Below are 21607 nucleotides of genomic sequence, written 5' to 3'. Positions count from 1 at the left end.
GTCCTCTTTCCCCGTGATTTAATTTGTTTGAAAAGAGCACCACATATGCAGAGCACTTCTCATAATTTTCCCATTTATCTTAGTGACTTTTAAAAATGAAGTCTCGAGCTTTCTTTTCAAAAAAGGCATGCTGCTTTTTCTGCAGGATACACAATTTGTCTTTATCTAATCCACCACCATTCAAATTACCTTGGATGTGTATATCTTTTAGTTCATTCTGCAATTTATAAAATTATTTGTGGGTATTACTTACTTTGTCTTTGCAAAAATTCTGAATAAAAATCTTGATTCTTAATTTTGTGCTCTCCCACCACTCTATGACAGTAGAATAAAACGGTTTCATAGTTACACAACACTGGAAAAAAGACCTACATCTTGTCCCAAAAGTTGTCATGTAAAATGCCGTTATTAATTTTCCAATACCCTTTTCCAAATTCAATTGTTTTTAATTCTACTGTCACAGACAGGCAACTGTGGTCTGAATAGAATACCGGAGTGTCGCGCGCAGAGGACACGCCGAGTCCACGAGGAACAAACAGATCATCTATACCGCTCCTCGCGCCCCTGCTGTTTTCCCCAAGTGAAACCTGGATCATCCGCATGCGCCACTATAAGTATCAACCAAATTATATTTACCTATTAGACTTTTTACAAGATGCCCTCCTAGATTACCTCGGTCATATGATACATTAAAATCTCCCCCTATTAACACCTATCTGTTTGTCATAAAAACAGCGTCTAGGTCGTTAAGCATTTCCCTCCTTTCCTTGGGTGTCGATGGTGCATATTGTTGATAATTGGATATGGAGAAGGGCGAGCCGGTCAAGGATCGATTCAGACAAGGTGATAAATTGTATGACAAGCGACAGTTTAATTATGAGTAAAGATATCTGGTACAAGCGTATACGGTCTCGTTCCTTCGGCTCATAGAGAACCTCCAGAAAAAGCCCAGATAACAGAATGCATAGACATTTTATACAACACAGAAAGTAGGTTGAGTCTGGAAGTTCTGGTCCTTTGGTTGGTTCTGGACAGGTTGTTGTCTTCTCAGATTGGTCCTGATGAGCTGGGCGTCATCCTTCTGAGTCTTATAGCAAAAGTTCTTTGTTACCAAATGTTCAGCTAAACAGGAGATTTTGTGTGTGCGTAGTCAGCCCTCCGTCCTTGGGTATGTGTGTGTGTGTCTTATCTCGTGAAATGCAGACCCAAGCACTCTTGATCAAGGCCTTTCCTGTGCCAGCCATCTGTCTTTGGGTGTGTGAGAAACCCTGCTTAGAAAGAAGTTAGTTATAACAATGTATACTTACCTATTAGACTTTTACAAGATGCCCTCCTAGATTACCTCGGCCATATGATACATTAAAATCTCCCCCCATAAACACCTGTCTGTTTGTCATAAAAACAGCGTCTAGGTCGTTAAGCATTTCCCTCCTTTCCTTGGGTGTCGATGGTGCATATACGTTAATAAATCTAAAACATTTACCCCTCCAATTGATATCTACTATTGTGAACGCTGCGTGTAACACATCCGGTGTCAGGATAAATAAAAAGCAAGGTCTGCTAACTTTCTTTAATTATGTTTAATTACCGCAAACAATGAATAGCAAATGCAATTTTCGTATATACGAGTTCACAGTATCTCCACGCAGGGTAGATCGGAGAACTGGCAGGAAGTACGTAACCAGCTGTTCTTATACCATGATGACGTAGTTCCAACGCGCCTGTTGGCCTATCACAGTAGAGGCTGGGCGCGGTTTAGACTTTGCTCCGCCCTTGCTGGCCCTCGGATTTGTCCAAGCCCCTTGGCGCTTCCCTTTGTCCACATCTGGTTGCTGGGTAGATTAGATCCGTCTTGTGTCTGTAGATTCTACACTGAAACAGTTCCTAATATGGTATTGTCCAGTATTCTAACCTCCTGGTTGGCCTAGAGACATGCACCCCTCCCCTCTCCAGACTGACCAACACAGGCCATAAAAGCTGTGGTCAGTCTTTACACACACCCATCTGTATTGTTTGTGTGTGTGTAACAAAACAATATTCATCTTCAAACAATATGCTAACAGGCTATAGTGCATAAACATAAATCCTAACACTATTAAAACCCTCCCGTGTACTGCCGAAAAACTTCCTACTATTTTTAAATCCCTATTCCCACATAGCGCGGAAATCCCAGGGGGGACGGGGGACACACGAAACCCCCCCCCCCACCCCCCCATCCTGGGAAAAATATGATTTGTCCCCCCCAATATATCACTGTAAACATAACTATGTAATTTCAATAATATTAATAATACGCAATTAAAGCACTTGTGCTGATTATAGACACTTAATAGCGCGTTTTTAAGTTTCACAAGATTGCGACCCCCCCGCCCTTTGCCTCACAATGATTTGATCCACTGCCAGTTCTTTAGCTTGCAAGGTAATAGAGGGTTCGTATCTACTGTCCGAAAGGCACTCGATGTACGTAACTGACGTGAGGTAATCCAGTCAATCGCGCCATAGCAATGTATATATATTTTTTTAATGTTGCAGGGTTCACACTAGCTGCATTTGCAGAGCTAGCGAGTAAACTAAAGCAAACATTAACTATCAAGCGATGCTAGTACCTATTCCATTTGTGGCGTCGTCAAAGATGGAATATTTGCTATCGTCAGTTTATTCCAAGATTAGCATGCAGCTGTAGTGCTTCAAAGTGCCTGTGATAAGGTTAACGATAAACTGAAGTCCAAACTGAACAGAACTACACTCTCTTATACCATTGTCTTAAATATATTTAATGGTCTCGTTGCAAAAGCTAAATTGTCGCTAGTGATTTTTTTTTCCACCTTTATTTAACCAGGTAGCAAAGATTATAGCAAACACCACAGAAACGGAATTGGTGCTCGCTAGCTTTGCAAATTCCGCTATTGTTGGAAGCCTGCCAATATGAAACAAACGATGTTAAAATTTCAAAACGTTGCAGCATGTGTTGTGTAAATGTGTGTGTGTGTGCAGCTAGACCGGCCAGCCAGCCAGCCAGGTAGAAACATGTCAGAAAAAAGTAAAAAGACGGACATCAGAGTATTTTTCAGTACACCAAAACGCAAAGTAAGAACTCTAGTAGCCTAATATCTCAAAGACGAGTTGATAAAATGTTCATAAGAAAGAAGTGAAATGCTAATGGAAATGTTTCACAATGTCATCATTAGGCAGAGCAGGCAACATATGGCACACAGACAGCAGAGCTGGGGACAGACTGGCAGAGACAGGGAGTCTCAGATAAGTTTGTTGAGTCTTTGTTTGGCAACATTATGAAAGGTTCTCAATTTTTTTGATTTGTAAAATAGGGACATAATTGGAAAATGCCATGGATACCCCCACTCAACTTAAACTGGTGACTAAACTAAGATTTGTTTAAGGCCATGGTATTGCTGTTGTGATTAATTGTGTAGTTTTGGGTACCGTTAGTTAGGAGTACAGCAAACACCTTATTTATTTTCTAGGAGACAGACTGTGAGGGTGGTGAAAGGGAAAGAGCCAAGGAGAGAGACTTCAGAGGACAGTGTCACAGCCACGGCAGGACCAGGTGTCACCCTTGTTGCCAGCAGCACCAGTATAGGGGACAGTGGCACAGCATCGTCCAGTTACCTCAGTGATGGCACAAAACCATATCAGCCACACCCACAATTTATAGAACCGCAAACTCTTGCAAACAGAGTGTTGACGTTTCAAGAGAGATGGTTTCGCGATTTCCCCTGGCTACATTATAATCCATCAATAAAAGGAGTGTTGTGTTTTCACTGTAGCCAAGGGTTTTCAAGCCAGCCATCTTTTTGCCAAAGAGCAGATGCTGCCTTCATTAGTGCAGGATTTAGGAACTGGAGAAAAGCCATTGAAAAATTCACAGCACATCAAAACTGCCAAACCCACTGCCACTTTGTAACTGTAACAGCACACCAGCTAAATCCAATCAGTGTCCAGTTATCCAGCGTGTGGTGTAAACAGCAGGAGGACGCAAGGCATTGCTTGATGAAAATTGTTAGTTCGGTGCGGCATGTAGTAAGACAGGGACAAGCCTTTAGAGGCCACATGGATGACAGTGGGAATTTATACCAGCTTTTGAAACTCAGGGCAGAAGAGGATGATCCCAATTTACTGAAGTGGTTAACAGCGTACCACAATGTACACAGGCCCCAAAGCACAGAATGAAATTCTGAACATCATGGCCAATACAGTCATTCGAGGCATTGCAGCTGAGATCAGGTCTCTTCCGATTGTACAATTTTCATTAATTGTTGATGGTACTCAAGATGTCTCTGGTGCTGAACAGGAGAGTGTCTGTCTGCGTTATGTTGACCATGACCGTGTCCCTCACGAGGAATTTATTGGGCTATACAGGGTGTCGGAGACAACAGGCGAGGGCATTGCGAAAGTGGTAACTGATGTGTTGTTGAGGCTCAATTTGCCCATGTCTGGCTTACGTGGGCAGAGTTACAATGGTGCCTCAAACATGGCAGGAAAATACACAGGTGCACAGGCAATTGTGAGGAGGCAGCAGCCATTAGCCCTCTATGTCCATTGTGGAACACACTGTGTAAATCTGATTACACAGGCTGGCTGCTCAGCCTCCCCACTGATCCGGGATTCCCTTTCTTGGGTCCATCAGTTAGGTGTCCTCTATGGCCAGTCAGGAAAGTTTAAGAGCATGTTTGAATTAATTGCCACGTCCAAAGATACAAATCTGACCACCCTGAAACCCCTATGTCCAACAAGGTAGACTGTGCGGAATACGGCTATTAGAGCTGTACTAGGGCAGTATGAGCGGGTACTCAGCAGCCTAGAGGAGATGGCAAAAACTGCATCCAAGACAGCTTCAACTGCCAGTGGCTTATTTGAGCACTTCAGCAAAGGCAAGACTGTGTTGGGCCTCACACTTGCCTCTGCTGTTCTTGGAGAGCTTGAATGTCTAAACATTTCACTGCAGAAGAAAACTCAGACTGTCTCTGGTATGCAGGCTGCAGTCGAGTGTGCGGTCATCTCTTAGGGGCAAGAGAGATGACGAAAGCTACCTTGCACTGTATGAGAAAGCAACAACTTTGACTCTATTGAATCCATTGAGACGCACTCAAAACAATTTGCTGGCAAAGCAGTGGATCACTATAGGGCAGAATTTAAGTGTTGGATGGTGTGGAGGTTCAGTTTGGCACCGTTTTGACCAGGACAGTCTAAACGTCCTGCAAAAGTTGGAAAGAGCGCTTCTCACGGGGGAGTTGGATGAGTCTCTAGATCAGTACCCTGAACTGAACATAGATTATTTCAGTGCAGAACCCTCTCTTTCACAACAAATACCCCTGTAGCAGCAGTGGAGAGGCAGCAGAGGTCCTCAGGAGGCTTCCAGTGGAGTTGCGGGGGTTGTTTGACCAAGTTGAGGTGCTGATCAGAATTTTGTTTGTGGTGCCAGTGTCTTCATGTGAGGCTGAGAGGAGTTTCAGTGCACTCCGCAGGTTAAAGACTTGGCTACGGGCTAGCATGGGCCAAGAGAGACTGAACGGCGTAGTTGTCTGTAATGTACATAAAGACAGGCTGGACAGTCTCAAGAGGGAAAATATCTGCCAGCAATTTGTTGGATCCATTGAAACCCGCAAACATATGTTCGGTTCTTTTGTTCAGTAGTGTGTATAGCAGTGGTTCTCAACCTTTTTTGGGTACTGGGACCCCTGCGTATTTTGAGGCAAGGCAGGCAAGGTTTTCAGCGGTCCTCAGGGACCACCACCCCCTCTATATTATATGTAAACTTACTGGAAACCTTGTGGTACTGACTACATTCATTACACTTTTTTATTTCACGGACACCTTGCAATTAGTCCATGGACCCCTGGTGTAATTGATATTTGTTCTTTTGTTTAGTAGTTTTTAGTACATGACAGTACACCTACAAATTATTTATTTCATGTTATTTTATTTAAAATTGCATACTTTGTGTGACATACTTGTCCATAGCTGCTGTTTGAAGAGTCGAGACACTGACTGAAGGATATTTTGTTTGATTTATTTGGGTTTTTCATTGAAGTAGTTATTTTGCTTTTAGAACTGTACTTATTTTAAACTTTTTGTTCTTGTAAAGATATTGTAGTAGACTCAGGCCAGGTGCACATATTTAATGACTATATAAATGTATCACAAAGTCAAATTAAAAGGTCAATTCAATACGGAGACCAACTTTGTGATGGTTCTCAATGGAGATTCTTTACGATGAGATCACACCATGTTCATTGTATTTATGAAAACTGCTCCCATACAGTGTACAGTACCATTGCCGCCTACTGCCCCTTCTTGATATTGCTGGTTGTAAGTACGAATACCTGCATACATACTGGACTGATAAGGAACACTGCTATAACTATTATTAGTAGTAGTATTATAATGATTTAAACAAGTTGGGACAACCCTTCAGTTAACTACTGTACCTATCAATTATCCAGTAGTAGTGATTTATGGTCCCTCAATATACATTTAACATATTACAACGTAGGCTGTGTCACAGCATTACTTTTGGTGTCCCCCTCAGGAATTGCTCCTGACAATTTTCATGTAATTGTCCCCTCCAAGGTTGATATCAGATTTTCGCCCCTGACACCAACCCCTGTAGAATGCACTCCGCCGACACTCCACATCGACTCTCCCTGAACCCAGTCTCGCGTAAATCTCTCCACGTCATTTTGATCTTTTAAAATGTACTTCTTGTAAAAAACACACAGAGAAGCAAATGGAGCACAAATGTGAGAAAAAACTGTCGCCCTTGTTAGGGTTGAGTGAATTCAATCTGGTATAAGGACAATTATGACGATGAGTCACCGATTGTATACTATATAGTTTTTATTAACTAAGCAATAAATGGCAAATGCAATTTTCGTATATACGGGTTCAATGCATCGTCACGCAGGACAAGACAAAGGAACTGGGCTACACCCCCAAACCCCCCCTTATATACTCTAACAGTTGTTAGTTCCTGCTTCAGGGCAGGCCTGTTAGAGTAGAGGTCCAGTGTGGTTTTAGACTTACTGGCCTATCGCTGGTGTTGGCGCTTAAACTAGTCCAGCACCTTAGCGCTTCGGAGGGTCCGCTGATATCTTGATAGAGTGTTACTGTCTTGCCCCTCATTCCTGTTGTTGCACTCACAGTTCCTGTTATCGTGTCTTTTCGGTACTTTACCATTCTTGCTATTAAGCAATAAATACGAAAATTGCATTTACCATTTATTGCTTAATTAATAAAATCTATATAGTATACAATCGGTGACTCATCGTCATACTTGTCCTCATACCGGATTGAATTCACTCAACCCTAACACCGCCCAGAACGGACTTCTCAGTCGCCTCCATGCGGATTAGTGGGGAAACAGGGCTCATCTGCTTCCTTTTCACCGAGCACTTCCTCCTCTCTCTCACCGTTGTCCAGCTCTCCGGAGCCGAGGGCGCAGTGGGCTCTCCCTTCTCCTCCTCCACTTGGTTGTTCCAACTCCTGTCGGTCTCTCCGCTTTCCTCGTGAGATGATGATGGCGTCTCACTCCCGCTCTCCTCAGACTCTCGCAGTTCTCTCTCCATCACCAGCTCATCCACAACCTCCTCAATAGCGCGTAGTTCCATGCTTTCTCCCTCATCTGCTCTTTTCCCGCTCACCGCTCTGGCGTAAGAGGGGGCTGCCTTCGGGCAGTGACGGAATAGGTGGTTCTCTGAGTTACACAGACTGCAGCGCTTGGGCACGGTGCAATCACTCATTATATGGCCTAGAGTCCCACAGTTTCTGCACCTTGTCTGGGTGCAGGCATCGGCGAGGTGCCCGTACGTGCTACACTTCCTGCAGAAATGAGGCTGACCAGCATACATGAGGTAGCCCCTGTCTGCACCGATGGAAAAGGAAGCGGGAGGATGGCGGTAGCCACCATGGCCGCTCTCGTCCTCCTTTAGCAGTACACGAAACTGCCTCTTCCCTGTCCAGATGCCAAGGGCGTCCTTGATGTTTCTCACTCCTGGCAATATGGTCACGTACCGGCTGAGGTAGCACACTAGAGTTTCTTCAGTGACCCATGGGTTGAACATGTGCACCGTTAGCACCCTCATATTGTGCCTGCACAGGGACTCAACTTGAAAGGCACTGAATCACGAGAGTGATACGGTAATGTTTACTCATTGAGGACTTTTAGTGCAATGAAAAAAGACCGCGGTTTCTCCGGGAACTTGAGTGGAGACCAGAGCAATCGATCTCAGGCTCATAGATTAAGAGCATTTAGTAGATCACGAATTAACACTTTTACCCACGACAAAATAAAATAATCAACATAACGTTTACACATTCCTCTCACAATTCGTACCCTTTGTACGCTTGACGGATTTTAACACAATTATATGAATGTTATCAATCTCTATCAACTAATACCGAATGCATGATCTTTTTAACCTTAGATGTTTTAAGATCCTCACATACTATGAACTTAGTAATACTTTAATGCATAACAGGCTATGAGTATTTCCTTTAACCTGTCACACTAACACCTTTCCCACTACCAGCAGGTCTATGGGGCAGCATATACCCTACAGTGCATTACAATGATGGGACCAACTCAAAGCCTCCAAGCCATGGGCCTGGACTGCTTCCTAGACAGCTCTCTGGCTTGCTCCCTCCTTCACACTTTGACCTCATGGCACCAATGGTTGTGCCACCTGAAACTCTACCCTACTGAGGTATGACTCTGGAAAATCCTTCCAAATTGTATCCATTCATCATTAACTGAGATTTTTCTTTAACATAGCAAGTGGCTGAAATAGCAAGGATGTTAACTATTTTTTAGTTTTGTTCAAGAGGCCATTTGCCCAGAGTGGATTTGCCATACATAGATTTTTTCAGCTTTAAAAATCTTCAGCATAAAAAAGTATTAAAAGATGATCTTTTAATTAAATCTCTCCTTTGTGTCCTCATGTTCACATTAATTTGATGTGTTCTATCATCATTTACAATGCTTATTGCTTCTGCATTTCTTTACAGACAAGTGTATATTATACACATATTTTATTTTAGACATTACAAAAACATATTTTTGTGCATTTTGGATTTCCTACATTTACCTGTACAGACAAGTATATTTGATACATGTCTATTTTTTTAACGACATTTTTGTATGTATTCCATAGATAGAACTACATATATTGGAATCGAACGTTCGCAGAGATTGTTTTGACTGGAGTGATGCTTAGGACTTCATTAAAAAATCTATCCTGTTTTATTTTACCACTACAGTCTGTTCGTCGGACGAAACTGGAGAAAAATAACTAGTGTCGAAAGTAAACATCGGCACCTCGATGGTGTCAACTCTGCTTATGTCTGCGTAATAAAAAGGTAGGAGGAAAAATAAAAAAACATCTGGTCTAGCGATCGATGACAAATTAAATGGTGCCCGTGTAACAGTTTTACTTCTGTCCCGAACCAGTGACCCTTTGCACACATATACAACAGTTACCCATCGCTCCACAAAAGCCGCGGCCCTTGCAGAGTAAGGGGAACAACTACTTCAAGGTCTCAGAGCGAGTGACGTCACCGATTGAAACGCTATCAGTGCACTAACCCCCAAACCAGCTACCCATTTCACACCGGTTACATCCAGCATAACCCCTCATTCAATTACGCCAGTGGCAAACAGTGAAATGTGAGGAGCAGGAACAGCTATAGCCCTCAAACTCACCTCTTAGTCTCAAAGCCAGTTCCACTGCATTTCTTCATTGTTCTCCTGTCATCGGGGACTGATCTAGACCTTGGACACCAGGTGGGTGCAAGTCATTATCAGTTAGAACAGAAAACCAGCAGGCTCGTAGGGCAGGGGAGCGTTTCCCAGACTTGGTGTGCATTTTGGTTTTTGTCCTAACACTACACAGCTGATTCACATTAACAAAGCTTGATGATTAGTTGATTATTTGAATCAGCTTTGTAGGGCTAGGGGAATAAAAAGAAAATGTGCAGCCCTTTGGGGTTCAGGTGACTGAGTGTGGGAAGCCTTTGTCATAGGGTAAAAGTTGAATACCCCTGGGCTGTAGGCTGCACACCTTGAGTCAAATATTAGATTCTGTAGCTGTGTATTTTATCAAAACAATTCTGTGCTACAATGGTTCCTTTCCTTAGCTCAGGGTAAGTAGGAGCAGGCCTAGAAGAGTCTTATGCGACGCAAACATTTGAATTGTGTTCTTCCTCCTTTTAATCAATCATAATAATTTGTCAAATGCCTTACAGGTTGTTTTGCCTATTGTTGGCAGCTGTGGGCATACAAGCACAACAGAAACCTTCTTTAAGTATGCATTTTTCACCCTACAAGTTCAAGCACTAAGCGTTTGACTATATATATATCTTTTGGTTTAACTAATCTTTCCCATTCCAGATGACCTCAACGCTGAATGCCTTGGTAATGTTATACGTTTGAGTGTCGCTCCTCTTTTTAAAGAGGTTGATGCTGTCTTCAGTGAGTTTGTCTCTTATGATTCTCCTTTCATAATTCTTGGATTGATATTGTTGGTGAACTATTGTGTTCACACAATCTCCATCCCTTCCAGATGACACACAAATCATAAACCTGACGCCTGGCCTTGCTACTCAGTGTGGATTCAGCTTTAAATTTGACCCCATGGGGAATGCCATGTTTTTTGCTTCTCTTCAAAACTGCTTTTCCCAAAACATAGTAACCCTAAGCACTGTAGTGTTTGCTTTAACTTCAAATGGACAGTTTGCCTTTCAGTGTCACTGCATTTGCAACCCATAATGTAGCAACGTCATTTTATTTAACCTTTGACATGGAGTCATGCTGAGACCAGGCTCTTTTACAGATGAGCCCTGTATACACAAAGATACAAGTCAATATTTGCATCACTAGATGAAAAATGTAATAATTGAAAACAAATGCATTCTTCAGTAAAAAGGTCCTCAATAAGCCTGAGTTGCTAATTCATACAATTTTAGAGCATGGAGGTTATTAGAAGTACGGTGCCAGAAACATTTTAAGCAGTTTTTTAAGCAGCTATCTCTTATTTCTAAGTTAACGATGACGTAAGGTACAGCAGAAGTTTATGGAGGGCTTTCAGAGGGCCAGCCAACTTTCTGATACAGACTGCAGTGATGTGTACTACTGAGCTCTTCTCCTGTAGTGTGGCTTCAATACAGTGGCAGCTGCATTCATATAGGCAATTTTGCCACAGTCTATAACTTGCATGAAGGTCAACTGACTTATTTGTTCTCTGCTATATAATGAAAGGCTTTAATAATTTTTTTCCCTTCCCCCTTCATTTTAGGACGATAAGATGTTCAGCTTGGTCATGCAGTTCAGGCTGCCAGGAAACCACATGAATGAAGACCCTGTGTATAGAGTGGGCAAAACCTGTAGCTACACCCCCTGGACCTCCCGAGAGATTCTGTGCGACCGCAACTACATGGAGGCAAGTGAGCAGAGCATGCCCCAAAGGACATGTTTACAGTCCAGCTTGTCGTACTGCCTGTATAAATGATCTGTCTAGAGCTACAACTGTCGAGTGTTTCATTTCTTCTGTGACACAACGTAGAGGTTCTTGACTCTCTCTCAATTCAATACTCCTTCATTTAAGGAGGCGAGTGGACAGATTGAGAACTGGCCCTTGATTTCGTATTGTATGGGAGGGAGAAACTGCATAGGGAATAATGGCCTTTCTTCTCTAGGTGTCTGTCAGAAGGACTCTTCCAGACATCCAAACCGTCCCTGAACAGCCCACTGGAGGCCCGAAAGCAAGGAGCGGCAACTTCCGGAGAGGAGCTGAGGTAGCCATGTCTCTGTAATTTCACTACAGTATGGCGCTAAACAAAATGTGCAATTGTTGACAATTTGTTAAATTCCTGAGCAGAGCATGCCCCAAAGGACAGGTTTACAGTCGAGCTTGTTGTACTGCCTGTATAAATGATCTGTCTAGAGCTACAACTGTCCAGTGTTTCATTTCTTCTGCTTCTGTGACACAACGTAGAGGGTCTTGACTCTCTCTCAATTCAATCCTCCTTATTTTAAGGAGGCGAGTGGACAGATTGAGAACTGGCCCTTGATTTCGTATTGTATGGGAGGGAGAAAATGCATAGGTAATAATGGCCTTTCTTCTCTAGGTGTCTGTCAGAAGGACTCTTCCAGACATCCAAACCGTCCCTGAACAGCCCACTGGAGGCCCGAAAGCAAGGAGCGGCAACTTCCGGAGAGGAGCTGAGGTAGCCATATTTCAGTTTCTTTAATTTCACTACAGGATGGCGCTTAACAAAATGTGCATTTGTTGACAATTTGTTTAATTCATGTTTCCATTTCCTGAGACAGGCTGTTGCTGCAGGATACAAAATGACAGCAGTCGTCTTTAGTCCTAGCAAGAAGGTCATGAGTGTGGATGAGGTCCAAAGAAAGGGCTATGCAATAGCCAACACTCCCACACGGCTGGTGTTAAGAAGCCCTCATAATGCAGAGGAGACATACCTCCAGAATGTAAGCTGACTTTCTCCACTTCCTCCATGAACTGGGTCATGTTCAGTAGAGAAAAAATTTGGAAACGGTGGCCCTACCTGAACTCTGCAACAAATTGTTAATACGTTGTGCCCTACTGAACACGGCCCTGGTGTGGTTGCCCCCTGAACAGGTAGCTGGGGTTCCGATGCGGGTGCTCTCAACCTCAACCTTCTTTGAGCAGAAGTGGCTGGTTACTCGAGTAGATGCCACGGCTGTTTGTCCAACACCAGGTTGAGTGTGAAATAATGGACTAACTTGGCAAATTAAGATCCTATGAACCCAGTTCTTAATTGGCTCCAGACAAGACTTTTGATTTGTTTTCAGTTGCAAAATGTTCTGTTATGATGTGTACTTGGTTTCTTGTTTCACTGCAGGGGCAGTGGCCTTTACTCCAGAAGTGATCACCTGGTACATGCCCAAGCACATAGACCCACTTTTCTCCTCTGATGCCTTCACCATGTTGGAGGTGTACATGGGAATTGACGCTAAGAGGCTGGACACTGAGGAAATGGCTGCCAGAAACTACTCGGTTTTAGTCACAGAGGCTCATATTATTGTTGAAATTCCGGTGGGGGCGGTTGGCGGCTATTTCAAGGTCAGCGTTGGATGAGTAAAATGTTCCTGCTTAATTTCTAAATCTTATTTGTTGAGCCCTTTTTACTGCAGCAGTTGACAGTGCTTTGCAGTAACCCTTTGCCATCTCTCATGGGATAACTCCTAGGAATGTTGTCTTGTGTTAAATGTTTCTTAGTGAGCAATTGTCTGCTTAATCAGGCTAATATGCAATGGATTGTTGGGTGTGTGTATACAGCCTGAAACATTGGATTTGAAAATCGTGTGAATGTTGCAAAAAATGACACTAAAACATACTCTACTTTTTGTCCTTCAGCCGCTTGAATTTTGAGACCAAATATCCACATTAAAGTATTGTTTACCTGACTTTTTAGGGAGCCGGTAGCTTTGCCACTCAACTGAATGCAAGCAACGTTCGGTTACACTCGGCTACTGTTTACATATTGTGCCAGTGTTTACTTTGCGTGTCGGTTGCTTTGAAAATACACACGCCGGAAATGCAAGTTGACAACCATATGCCTACCAGCTCTCTAAAGTCGGGTTAACAGATATTGTCTTAAATTACGAGCGGCTGAAGGACAAACCACACAGATAACCGGTAGAGTAACATTCTGGCTTGTAAGGAACATTTAGCTGTGTTTGCACTCCACTTGTGTATTACAGCCTGAATGCATCACTCGTCTCCCTTTACAGAGCCATATTCAGGATGACCAGTACTTTGTCACTTACACCATTGAGCCCATGCTTGAGTTGCTGTGGATTGAGGAGGTCGCACACGAGGACACACGCTACAAAGTCCTCTTCCCTATCACAACACCTCCGATGGCCAGGCCTCCACAAGTTCGCAACTGTGAGTCTAGTTTAATTAAATAGTGCCTATGGTAATTTGGGATGCCTGGGTTGTTCATTAGGCACAAAACAGAAGAACATGTACTGAAACGGGGAGGCAATAACAAATGTCCATTTTCGACTTCCATTGTACCGCATTTCAAAATGTTTTTTTTGTTTGCCAATGAACAGACACGCCCTTAGACACAGTTCCTGAGCAGGCAGTGTTTGTGCTTCAGTTGGGGACTTTCAACCTTGATGTGGAGCTGCTGAACATCAACTTTCCCACCATGGTGCTAACTGTTGCAGAGTGCAACGCCAGAGGCTTCAATGTTCAGGAGCAGAGATCCCTGGACAACACCTTGAAGAGCTTCAGGATGGAGGTGCCCTTCTCAGACCCGGTGGTCTTTAAGGAGGTGTGTTTCTGTTAAATGCAAAGCCACACGCAGTGATTTGTACATGCCCTAATAAGTGGGCCACCAACAAAATATAAATAATGGCGCAAGTGTACTTTGTATCCCTCATTTACTCAAGTGTTTCCATTATTTTGGCAGTTGTATGCATTCACTTGCCAATAGTGCTTGATTTAGAGGAATGAGGGCAACATTAATTCAAGTATGTAGTTTGTTTTAATAGTCCCAATATGTACTTAGTTGTCACTTGATATTGAATAGAGTTCTGTTACAACAATAATGCTATCAATTGACCAATGCTTTTAACTTCACTACAGAGAAGGGCGGAACAAGGTGTCACAACCTTCACTCTTCAGCTGATCTACGGCCTGGTCGTCTTTCCAGAGTACGCTCCTTTCTCTCACTCTGCCGTTGTGGACGCTGTACTGCTGGACATTGGTATGTCTCTGGACTACGCCAAACTACTGTTGAATGGCTTCCTCTCGTTAATGATTGCAGTGAAAGCCCAACTAGCCATACTGTAGGTTTTTCCTATGCGGTCTCTCTACAAAGAAAATGTTAAGCTTTAGAGTATTTGGACCCAGTGTCCTGTTCCTGATATTTCAGGATCGTCCTTGGACAAGTTCAAGTAGTACCTTCCTGTTTTTTGTGCTTAATAAACACAACCCTGTTTGTCCTTGTAGTGCCACCCTCAGTCACTGGCAACTGTGATCAGGAGAACTTTCACATCACTGTGGACTACAGGAACCAAGAGCCCTTTTTCGTGGTCTTGGTTGGCAAGCGGCTGCTTAACCATGAGCTTGCTCAACAGTATTTAACAGAGGGCGACGCAGACTTCACCATCACGTTACCCTTCTCTTCGCCGGACGCAGTGTTTGAGGTACGATGCTCTCCCAAAACATGTTAACCTAAATTGCTGCAGCTAGCCTTGCTTTCCTTACCCTGTATACATGCATGCTAATGAACTCTCCCATTGGTTCCCAGTCGGTTCACCCGTCCTCTGTCAGGAGCAGGCTGGATGTGGCTCTGTTGAATCCTTACAACAACATGACCATCAAACACTTTTCCCTGGCTTGCAGCTTCCTCAAAACGCTGACTGGTTGGTTCTCAAACAATTACTTCCGATAAATAGTCGTTTGACATGGTTACCTAACCTGGGTTCCTTGCAAATACTGTGAGTCTAATAGTAGTGCCAGATGGGCATGGTTTGCACTTTTGGTGCTATGCTATTGGGTCTACTGTGCTCAATGAAGTGTAACAAATACAGAACCTGTCTTTTGCTCCCCCACCCCCAAGAGTGTTTCTCTAACGGAACGATGACTGCGCTGGCGGTCAAGGTGGAGTCTGCTCCCAGTCTGAACCCCGGTCAGCTGACCCTGAGCGACCCCGCCTGTGGTCCCACCTACAGCGACGATCGCTTCGCCTACTTCCACTTCACTGTCAACTCCTGTGGCACCACCAGGAAGGTAAAATGACTATTACCCTGAGGTGATGGGTACTGTGTATTTACGGACTGTTTGCTTCTGCAGGCTGTAATAAGTCAATTCCCCTCTACTACATAGTTTATCAACAATGTCATGCTGTATGAGAACGAAATCTCCTTGCCAGATGAACTTGAGGTGAAGCTGAATGGCACGACGTCTTCAGAGGAGGAATATCAGTAAGTGCATTACGCATCACAATTGTAGCTGTTAGATTTTTTAAATTCTTCAATTGCTCAATACTTTGTATACAGGGAAAATGTGCCTCTACTACCAGTGTGTCCACTCCACTGCTTGAAGTTTCCCCTACATCCCTCTTTTTAGGTTAAAGGTTTCCTGCTACTATGTGGTCAACATCACTCGCACATTGGCCTTCCTCACCAGGCCGCGTGACAACGAGCGCTTTGCCGAGACTGGGACAGGTCGACAAATGGTCAGAATGAGACTCGCTCAGGGTAAGCGTGCACAAATTCAGAATTTCAACTTGGCCTCAATTCTAATCACTCCTGATAATCTGGAAATGAAATATAGAATCTTGGACGGTGTCCTTTACAAAACCATTCCCAAAAATGTAAGCCTTATGATATATTACTCTTGCGTTCTGAGATCTACAGGTGTGGCTATGGAGTAACGGTGAGGAGCTGATTTGGGAATTTGTCAGAAGCCTCTGGTGGGGGGGTTCATCGGGGCACAACCGGATATGATAAACGTGTGTTTAATGGACAAGTTGAGACGGTACCTCGCTGTTTTGTGCCCACCGGTTGTCTCGTTCTGTGTTCCAGACGCCTCGTATAACACGTTCCACCAGGAGGAGGACTATCCAGTGGTGAGGTACCTGAGACAGCCTCTGCACTTTGAGGTGGAGCTGACCAGGTCCTCTGACCCCAAGGTAGCGCTGGTGCTTGACCACTGCTGGGCCACCCCCAACGAGGACCGTGACTCCCGACCCCGGTGGAATCTCATCATTAATGGGTAACTTGTTGTTTTTGGGCCTAAACAAGTGTTATTCCACAGGTGTGGTTCCTGAGTAATTAGCAACCTATCATGCTTGGCAGGCCATTTACTTTGGCTACCGTGGCTATGCCCCCATCCATAGGTAATGAGTGGTCACAATGGTTTGAGCTTAAAAACGATGTGAGCAGTATGCGGTCTGTCACCAGATCTCCACCCAAATGAACACTTATGGGAGATTCTGGCGCGTAGCATCACACGTAGCATCTCGGGTACTCCGAGATCCCAGGTGTCTTAAACACCATACGTCAGTTGAGTCTGACAGACTCTTAGGTGATAACCCGACTGCATTGTATGGCGTTAGCTCATATTAGTACCACCTTCAAAAGTGTTTTACACACGTGTCCATTACAATCTAGGCAAGAATCAGAATGCATGAATAAAACGCCAAGTACATTATACTTACAGTAGAAACGTTAGACAGAAATTAAGGCACTTTGATAGGAATGCAAGCATGTCCAGTTATTTGTAAGGAAGGCAATGTGGCCACCAGGCAATAAATGTGCCGGGGGAAAGTTTGTGCAAGGCCTGTTCTGACTAGATGTGCAAATGTCTGTATGCTTGAAGGAAAGTTTGTACGGCTCATTCAAATTCTCAAAAAGAAATTGTCTGCAACAGTGAAATGGGCTATTTTTGTGAATTAATGAGGCAAACTTAGAAGTTGGAACAGCCTATAGAAAATGAGCAGGTAGTGTGCCTTGGTTTGAGGTCAGCGTGGGTTAACAGTCCACATTTTGGAACGGTGAGTGCATTCTGACATCCCGCGCATAAAATAAACTCCCGCTGGGGCGACTGTTGAAGATATTTGGAACTCTCGTGTGGAAAGGTTAAGACACTATGTTGGCGTTACCTACACCTTTTTACTCAATGTTATCCTTTTGGTTTGCTACAGTTCAGTGCTGTGCCGAACTGATGGTCAGTCGAATGGAAATCGAGAGCGGCTGGCAAGCTTGGCTTGCCTTTCCGCTTGGTTTCATACAACTGCTCTTAACACTGACTGAATACTTGTTGGATTCAGGCACAAGTGACCTCTTGTGTTTAAAACGGTTATGCGCTTAACATAAAGGATGGTTCACACGCCTGTGCAGCATGGAAGTTGATGTTTGAAACTGAATAGGATCAGTTGACAGGATCCCTAGAAGTTGATGCCACTTTCAATGGAATTTCCTGTCCTAGAGGAATGCGCTAATTGGGAGTTGCTAAACATGAACAAATACCACAGTCAAGTGTAGCAGCATCTTGCTAACCTTATTTAGCTAGCTAATGTTCATATTTAAAAAAAAATGTTACGACACAGCTGGGTTTGTCATAAGCATTGATTTGGGTGAGCACTTTGCCACAGATGGACACCGCTGGCCTAAGTTTTAACTTTGTCATCTTCTCAAGAATTTAAATTGGGTAACTATTGAAAGATTACTTATTTTTCCTACATTGTAATGGACACTGCAACCTTTGGTAGATGGGCTACAATGACTTTGCCCATGATTATGCACGCTGCAAATGACACTTTATTTTGCGGGTGTCTTTTCAGTATCTGGATACATGTTACACCAAGCAGTGGAGTGAAACAACTTTATGGTCAAAACCATTTATTTGGGGGATCGGGTTTGCCAAATGCTATCAAATCACGCAATTTAAAATTTTGGCACCCCCTATTTTAATTTGCTCCGGTGGACACAAGGCTCATCTGTCACGGGTGTAACTTTGCAGCGGTTTATTAAATCAAAATGTCATCCTGGTGGGGGTGGTAGCAGTTTGAAAAAAACAGGCTGATAATGTTTTGTAGATCATAGGAAAAGACACCACATTCACATGGCTGTGCATGAAATGGGCAGTTCAGATTTGTCACTTCAGCTGCAACTATATCATACTTGGCTTAAATCGTTGAGTAAAATCCTGAGGAAGCTCTTGTCTGTCAGCTCAAGTGGATTTGTACTGGTGTGGGCGTTTGTCTCTTAATGTAACGTCTTCAGATTTCACAAATCCCTTTTTGCTAATATCTGTCAGTTAAACAGTAAATGATAAACCTCCCAAAGATGCAAATGACAAAAGTAGGCCTAAACTGTCAATGCGTAGGTTACTTTGTAGAGCTGCTCCCTTCACAGAAGTCCTCCACATGTGAATCTGATGCCATGGGTGTAGAATTTATTTTGTGTGACCAATTTTTCCGACAGCGGAAGAATTGCTCTGGCGCATTGCATGAAATTCTTAATTAAAATGAAGTACTTATTTTGAAAATATGATACCAGCTGTCTATTCGGTAACTAAGGGTTAAACCACGGTCAATTGATCAATATTCAGGTCGCCTGTAGTCTGACCATTCTGGATCATTTAGAATTTGAAGAACCATTTAGAGGGATGTCTCACCACATGAGAATGCATTCATGTCAATGTAATTGAATATGCATGTTGGACATCCGTCATTTACCTAGCTATAAAAGCCTTTGCAGTAGACAAAGTAATATTGTTGATGAGAAATGCTATGGCATTGCTAGTATGACCCTCCCTTGACAAATTAAATGCATTTTTTTTCAAATAGGCAGCCCAATTTCTGTTATTAAATAAATAAAACATTTACTAAATCAGATTTTTCCAGGTCTGATGGGCCGAAAGATCAGAAATTAAAACCAACAAACTACTGTCGTGACCTTGAATTATCTGAGGACTGTTTAATTGTTACCCGACTCTAAATGAATCGTGTTAGGATTTGGGGTGCCGAGGAAACGGTTTTAAAGATACCGTCTCCCGACTTAAACTCTAGACGGTAGAAATCTATTACATTGCTAAAGTCAACTTATTAACCATTACATCGTATCCTCCTCGCAGCTGCAAGAACCCCAGCCTTATGATTCAGTACTACACCAATTGGTTTAATTTATTTACTAGCTAAACACACAGGTCCCTAGCGGACTGACACAATATGACGGCTTGTTACGATGTCTCCCCCACCCATGGTTCCATAAGGGACACTTATCGTTGTTACATTTTTGCATGAATGTATTTATGTGGGATGCCGCCGTGGTTGGGTCTTCTCTCTGATTGGCTCCCTGAGGTCACAATGTCAATAGTTGTCCGTGGCTCCAATGACTAGTCTTGAACGGAACTTCAGGATGGATTTTCCTTTCACTCATTCTGGAAGATGGGCTAATCAACCCTGTCGCTGATTCCTCAGTGGGTGATGAGAGTAGGATGGTTTGGATATAGTAGCAGAATGGTCCCACTGAAGTTAGCTTTTCTAGGTACTTGGCTCAAACAGCTAATCGGTTGTACCAGTGACTGTCTGCCTGAGGGGTGTTTATTCTCCCTCGTGTTCGTATTCAGGTTTCGGACCACTTTGGACATGAGCTGCAGCTCGCCGTCCTTAGGAAGGTGCATTTAGGGAAGTTTCAAATGTGTAGCTTGCGACTGACGGTTTTCTGGTCTAATGTTAATTTCAGTTACCAATCCTTTTATGAACTCTGGCCGCCGGGGACAGTTCTGTCAGTCTGACCCGCTCTCTGATGTCACTTGTGGCATGGCTACTTACTATGCACATTTTCTAGGAGTTTCTCTTATACGTTCAAAAGTGAATACTGGAACAATATTTCTAACATAAGACTGGTCAGAGATAGAAAAAGAATGTCATGTTGTTTTTTAAAAAGGAAATACTGGAACTAGAAAAGTGCTCACACTACAGGTAGGAAGTCTCGAGCCTTTACATTGAATATGAAATATGTTGGGTGTTTTTCAAGACCGAGGTGAATTTAGGAGGGGTAAGAGTTTTGGTGGGAAAAGCCTGTTAACAAAGACATTCCTTTAGTTCATACTGGAGGGGGAGAAGGAACCCACTTCTCCTGTCATTTACAACATGGTGTAAATTGATCTGATCCTCACAGGACAGTCATGACACCACCATAAGACTTCGTACACAAGGCGGTTGGGGTTTAGTGTTCTTGTTCCTAACTTAGTCCCTCTCTCTACACTGGCAGTTGTGAGAACCCGGAGGATCCGTACCGTGTAGTCTTCCACCCGGTGGTAGCTGACGCCAGGGTCCACTTCCCCCCTCACGTCAAACGCTTTGAGGTCTATATGTTTTCCTTCGTCGAGGATGCGGTTGAGCCGAGTGGCCAGGTAACAAATTTCACCCAACAATCTTTATTGGTTAATTTTGTGAGTGGCAATCATCCCTTTTAAATTTCTGACACCATCAAATCTTTGATTCCTAGGTCTTTGTCCATTGTGATGTGGTCATCTGTGACGCCAGTAGTCCCTCTGGCGGCCCCTGTAGTGGACAATGTGTGAATCAAGACAACTCGAAAAGAGGTAGGTCTTGTTTTCTGCTTTTCAGACCCTGTCAGACCATAACTGAACTAATAGGTTCTCTCTCTCTCAACAGGTCAACGACATGTCAGAGACCTCTTTGAGGAGCGTCATTTGTATGTTTCTTCTGGATACATTCTTTGGGTGTAATGTCTTATTCTAACATGTCAAATAAAGTGTTCTATACAACAATTAAGTTTTTTACTTGCGTAGAAACAATCCTAACCGTTGGAGCTACCTTAATTGTATCTGATTTGCGCATATACTTTAGTGGATGTAGTAGGCTTGTCATCTGACGTGTGTCAATCAACCCTTTTGTAAGCATGGAACTCTGAACCATCCACCGGAGATAAGTGTTGCGCACCAATTTCCCATCTAGGATGAACAATGGGTGTCAAAACAAAAGCTTTCCAATGTCCAGTAGGAAGAACTGACTCAATGTTATAGCAGATGGTGGTTTGCCAAAGTGAGGCCAGCAG

The 21607-nt window shown here is 43.3% G+C and overlaps 2 protein-coding genes across 10 annotated transcripts; one reads left to right on the top strand and one right to left on the bottom strand.

Annotated features, from left to right (window-relative positions):
• Positions 1 to 847: 847 nt before the first annotated feature.
• LOC129824816 (zinc finger CCHC domain-containing protein 3-like) lies at positions 848 to 8235 on the bottom strand. 4 transcript variants are annotated; one of them, XR_008754790.1, is made up of 2 exons: positions 1383 to 2200; positions 848 to 1268 (listed from the first exon to the last, which is right to left on the bottom strand). XR_008754790.1 is itself a non-coding variant. In XM_055884316.1 (2 exons), the coding sequence occupies exons 1-2, from the start codon at positions 8097 to 8099 to the stop codon at positions 1119 to 1121; spliced, it is 822 nt and encodes a 273-aa protein (XP_055740291.1). In that variant the 5' UTR covers positions 8100 to 8235; the 3' UTR covers positions 848 to 1118. The 4 variants fall into 4 exon arrangements, 1 of the variants encoding a protein (XP_055740291.1); XR_008754789.1 differs by having other exon boundaries at positions 1484 to 2200; XR_008754791.1 differs by having other exon boundaries at positions 1589 to 2200.
• Positions 2255 to 21320, top strand: LOC129824811 (uncharacterized). 6 transcript variants are annotated; one of them, XM_055884312.1, is made up of 21 exons: positions 8760 to 10155; positions 10258 to 10316; positions 10403 to 10483; positions 11307 to 11450; positions 11707 to 11805; positions 12139 to 12237; positions 12341 to 12502; positions 12654 to 12753; positions 12898 to 13118; positions 13790 to 13946; positions 14117 to 14340; positions 14655 to 14775; positions 15021 to 15217; positions 15322 to 15436; positions 15634 to 15803; positions 15900 to 15997; positions 16143 to 16273; positions 16601 to 16790; positions 20798 to 20939; positions 21035 to 21131; positions 21205 to 21320. In XM_055884312.1, the coding sequence occupies exons 3-21, from the start codon at positions 10472 to 10474 to the stop codon at positions 21276 to 21278; spliced, it is 2553 nt and encodes an 850-aa protein (XP_055740287.1). In that variant the 5' UTR covers positions 8760 to 10155; positions 10258 to 10316; positions 10403 to 10471; the 3' UTR covers positions 21279 to 21320. The 6 variants fall into 6 exon arrangements, with proteins under 6 accessions (XP_055740281.1, XP_055740283.1, XP_055740287.1 ...); XM_055884306.1 differs by lacking the exons at positions 8760 to 10155; positions 10258 to 10316; positions 10403 to 10483 and adding exons at positions 2255 to 2478; positions 8547 to 8720; XM_055884308.1 differs by adding an exon at positions 8629 to 8720 and having other exon boundaries at positions 9274 to 10483.
• The last annotated feature ends 287 nt before the right edge of the window (positions 21321 to 21607 follow it).

This window comes from Salvelinus fontinalis, chromosome 27 (assembly GCF_029448725.1).
Source record: "Salvelinus fontinalis isolate EN_2023a chromosome 27, ASM2944872v1, whole genome shotgun sequence".
Classification (NCBI taxonomy): Eukaryota; Metazoa; Chordata; class Actinopteri; order Salmoniformes; family Salmonidae; genus Salvelinus; species Salvelinus fontinalis.
This window is presented reverse-complemented; position numbering and strand designations above follow the sequence as displayed.

Coding starts and splice junctions, on each gene's coding strand:
- LOC129824811 (XM_055884306.1), top strand. CDS start 8,586: ATGATGGGACCAACTCAAAGCCTCCAAGCCATGGGCCTGGACTGCTTC. Junction 12,503..12,653: donor AGGAGACATACCTCCAGAAT/GTAAGCTGACTT, acceptor CCCCCTGAACAG/GTAGCTGGGGTTCCGATGCG. Junction 13,119..13,789: donor CGGTTGGCGGCTATTTCAAG/GTCAGCGTTGGA, acceptor CTCCCTTTACAG/AGCCATATTCAGGATGACCA.
- LOC129824816 (XM_055884316.1), bottom strand. CDS start 8,099: ATGAGGGTGCTAACGGTGCACATGTTCAACCCATGGGTCACTGAAGAA. Junction 1,269..7,427: donor CTCCGGAGAGCTGGACAACG/GTGAGAGAGAGG, acceptor CTTTCTAAGCAG/GGTTTCTCACACACCCAAAG.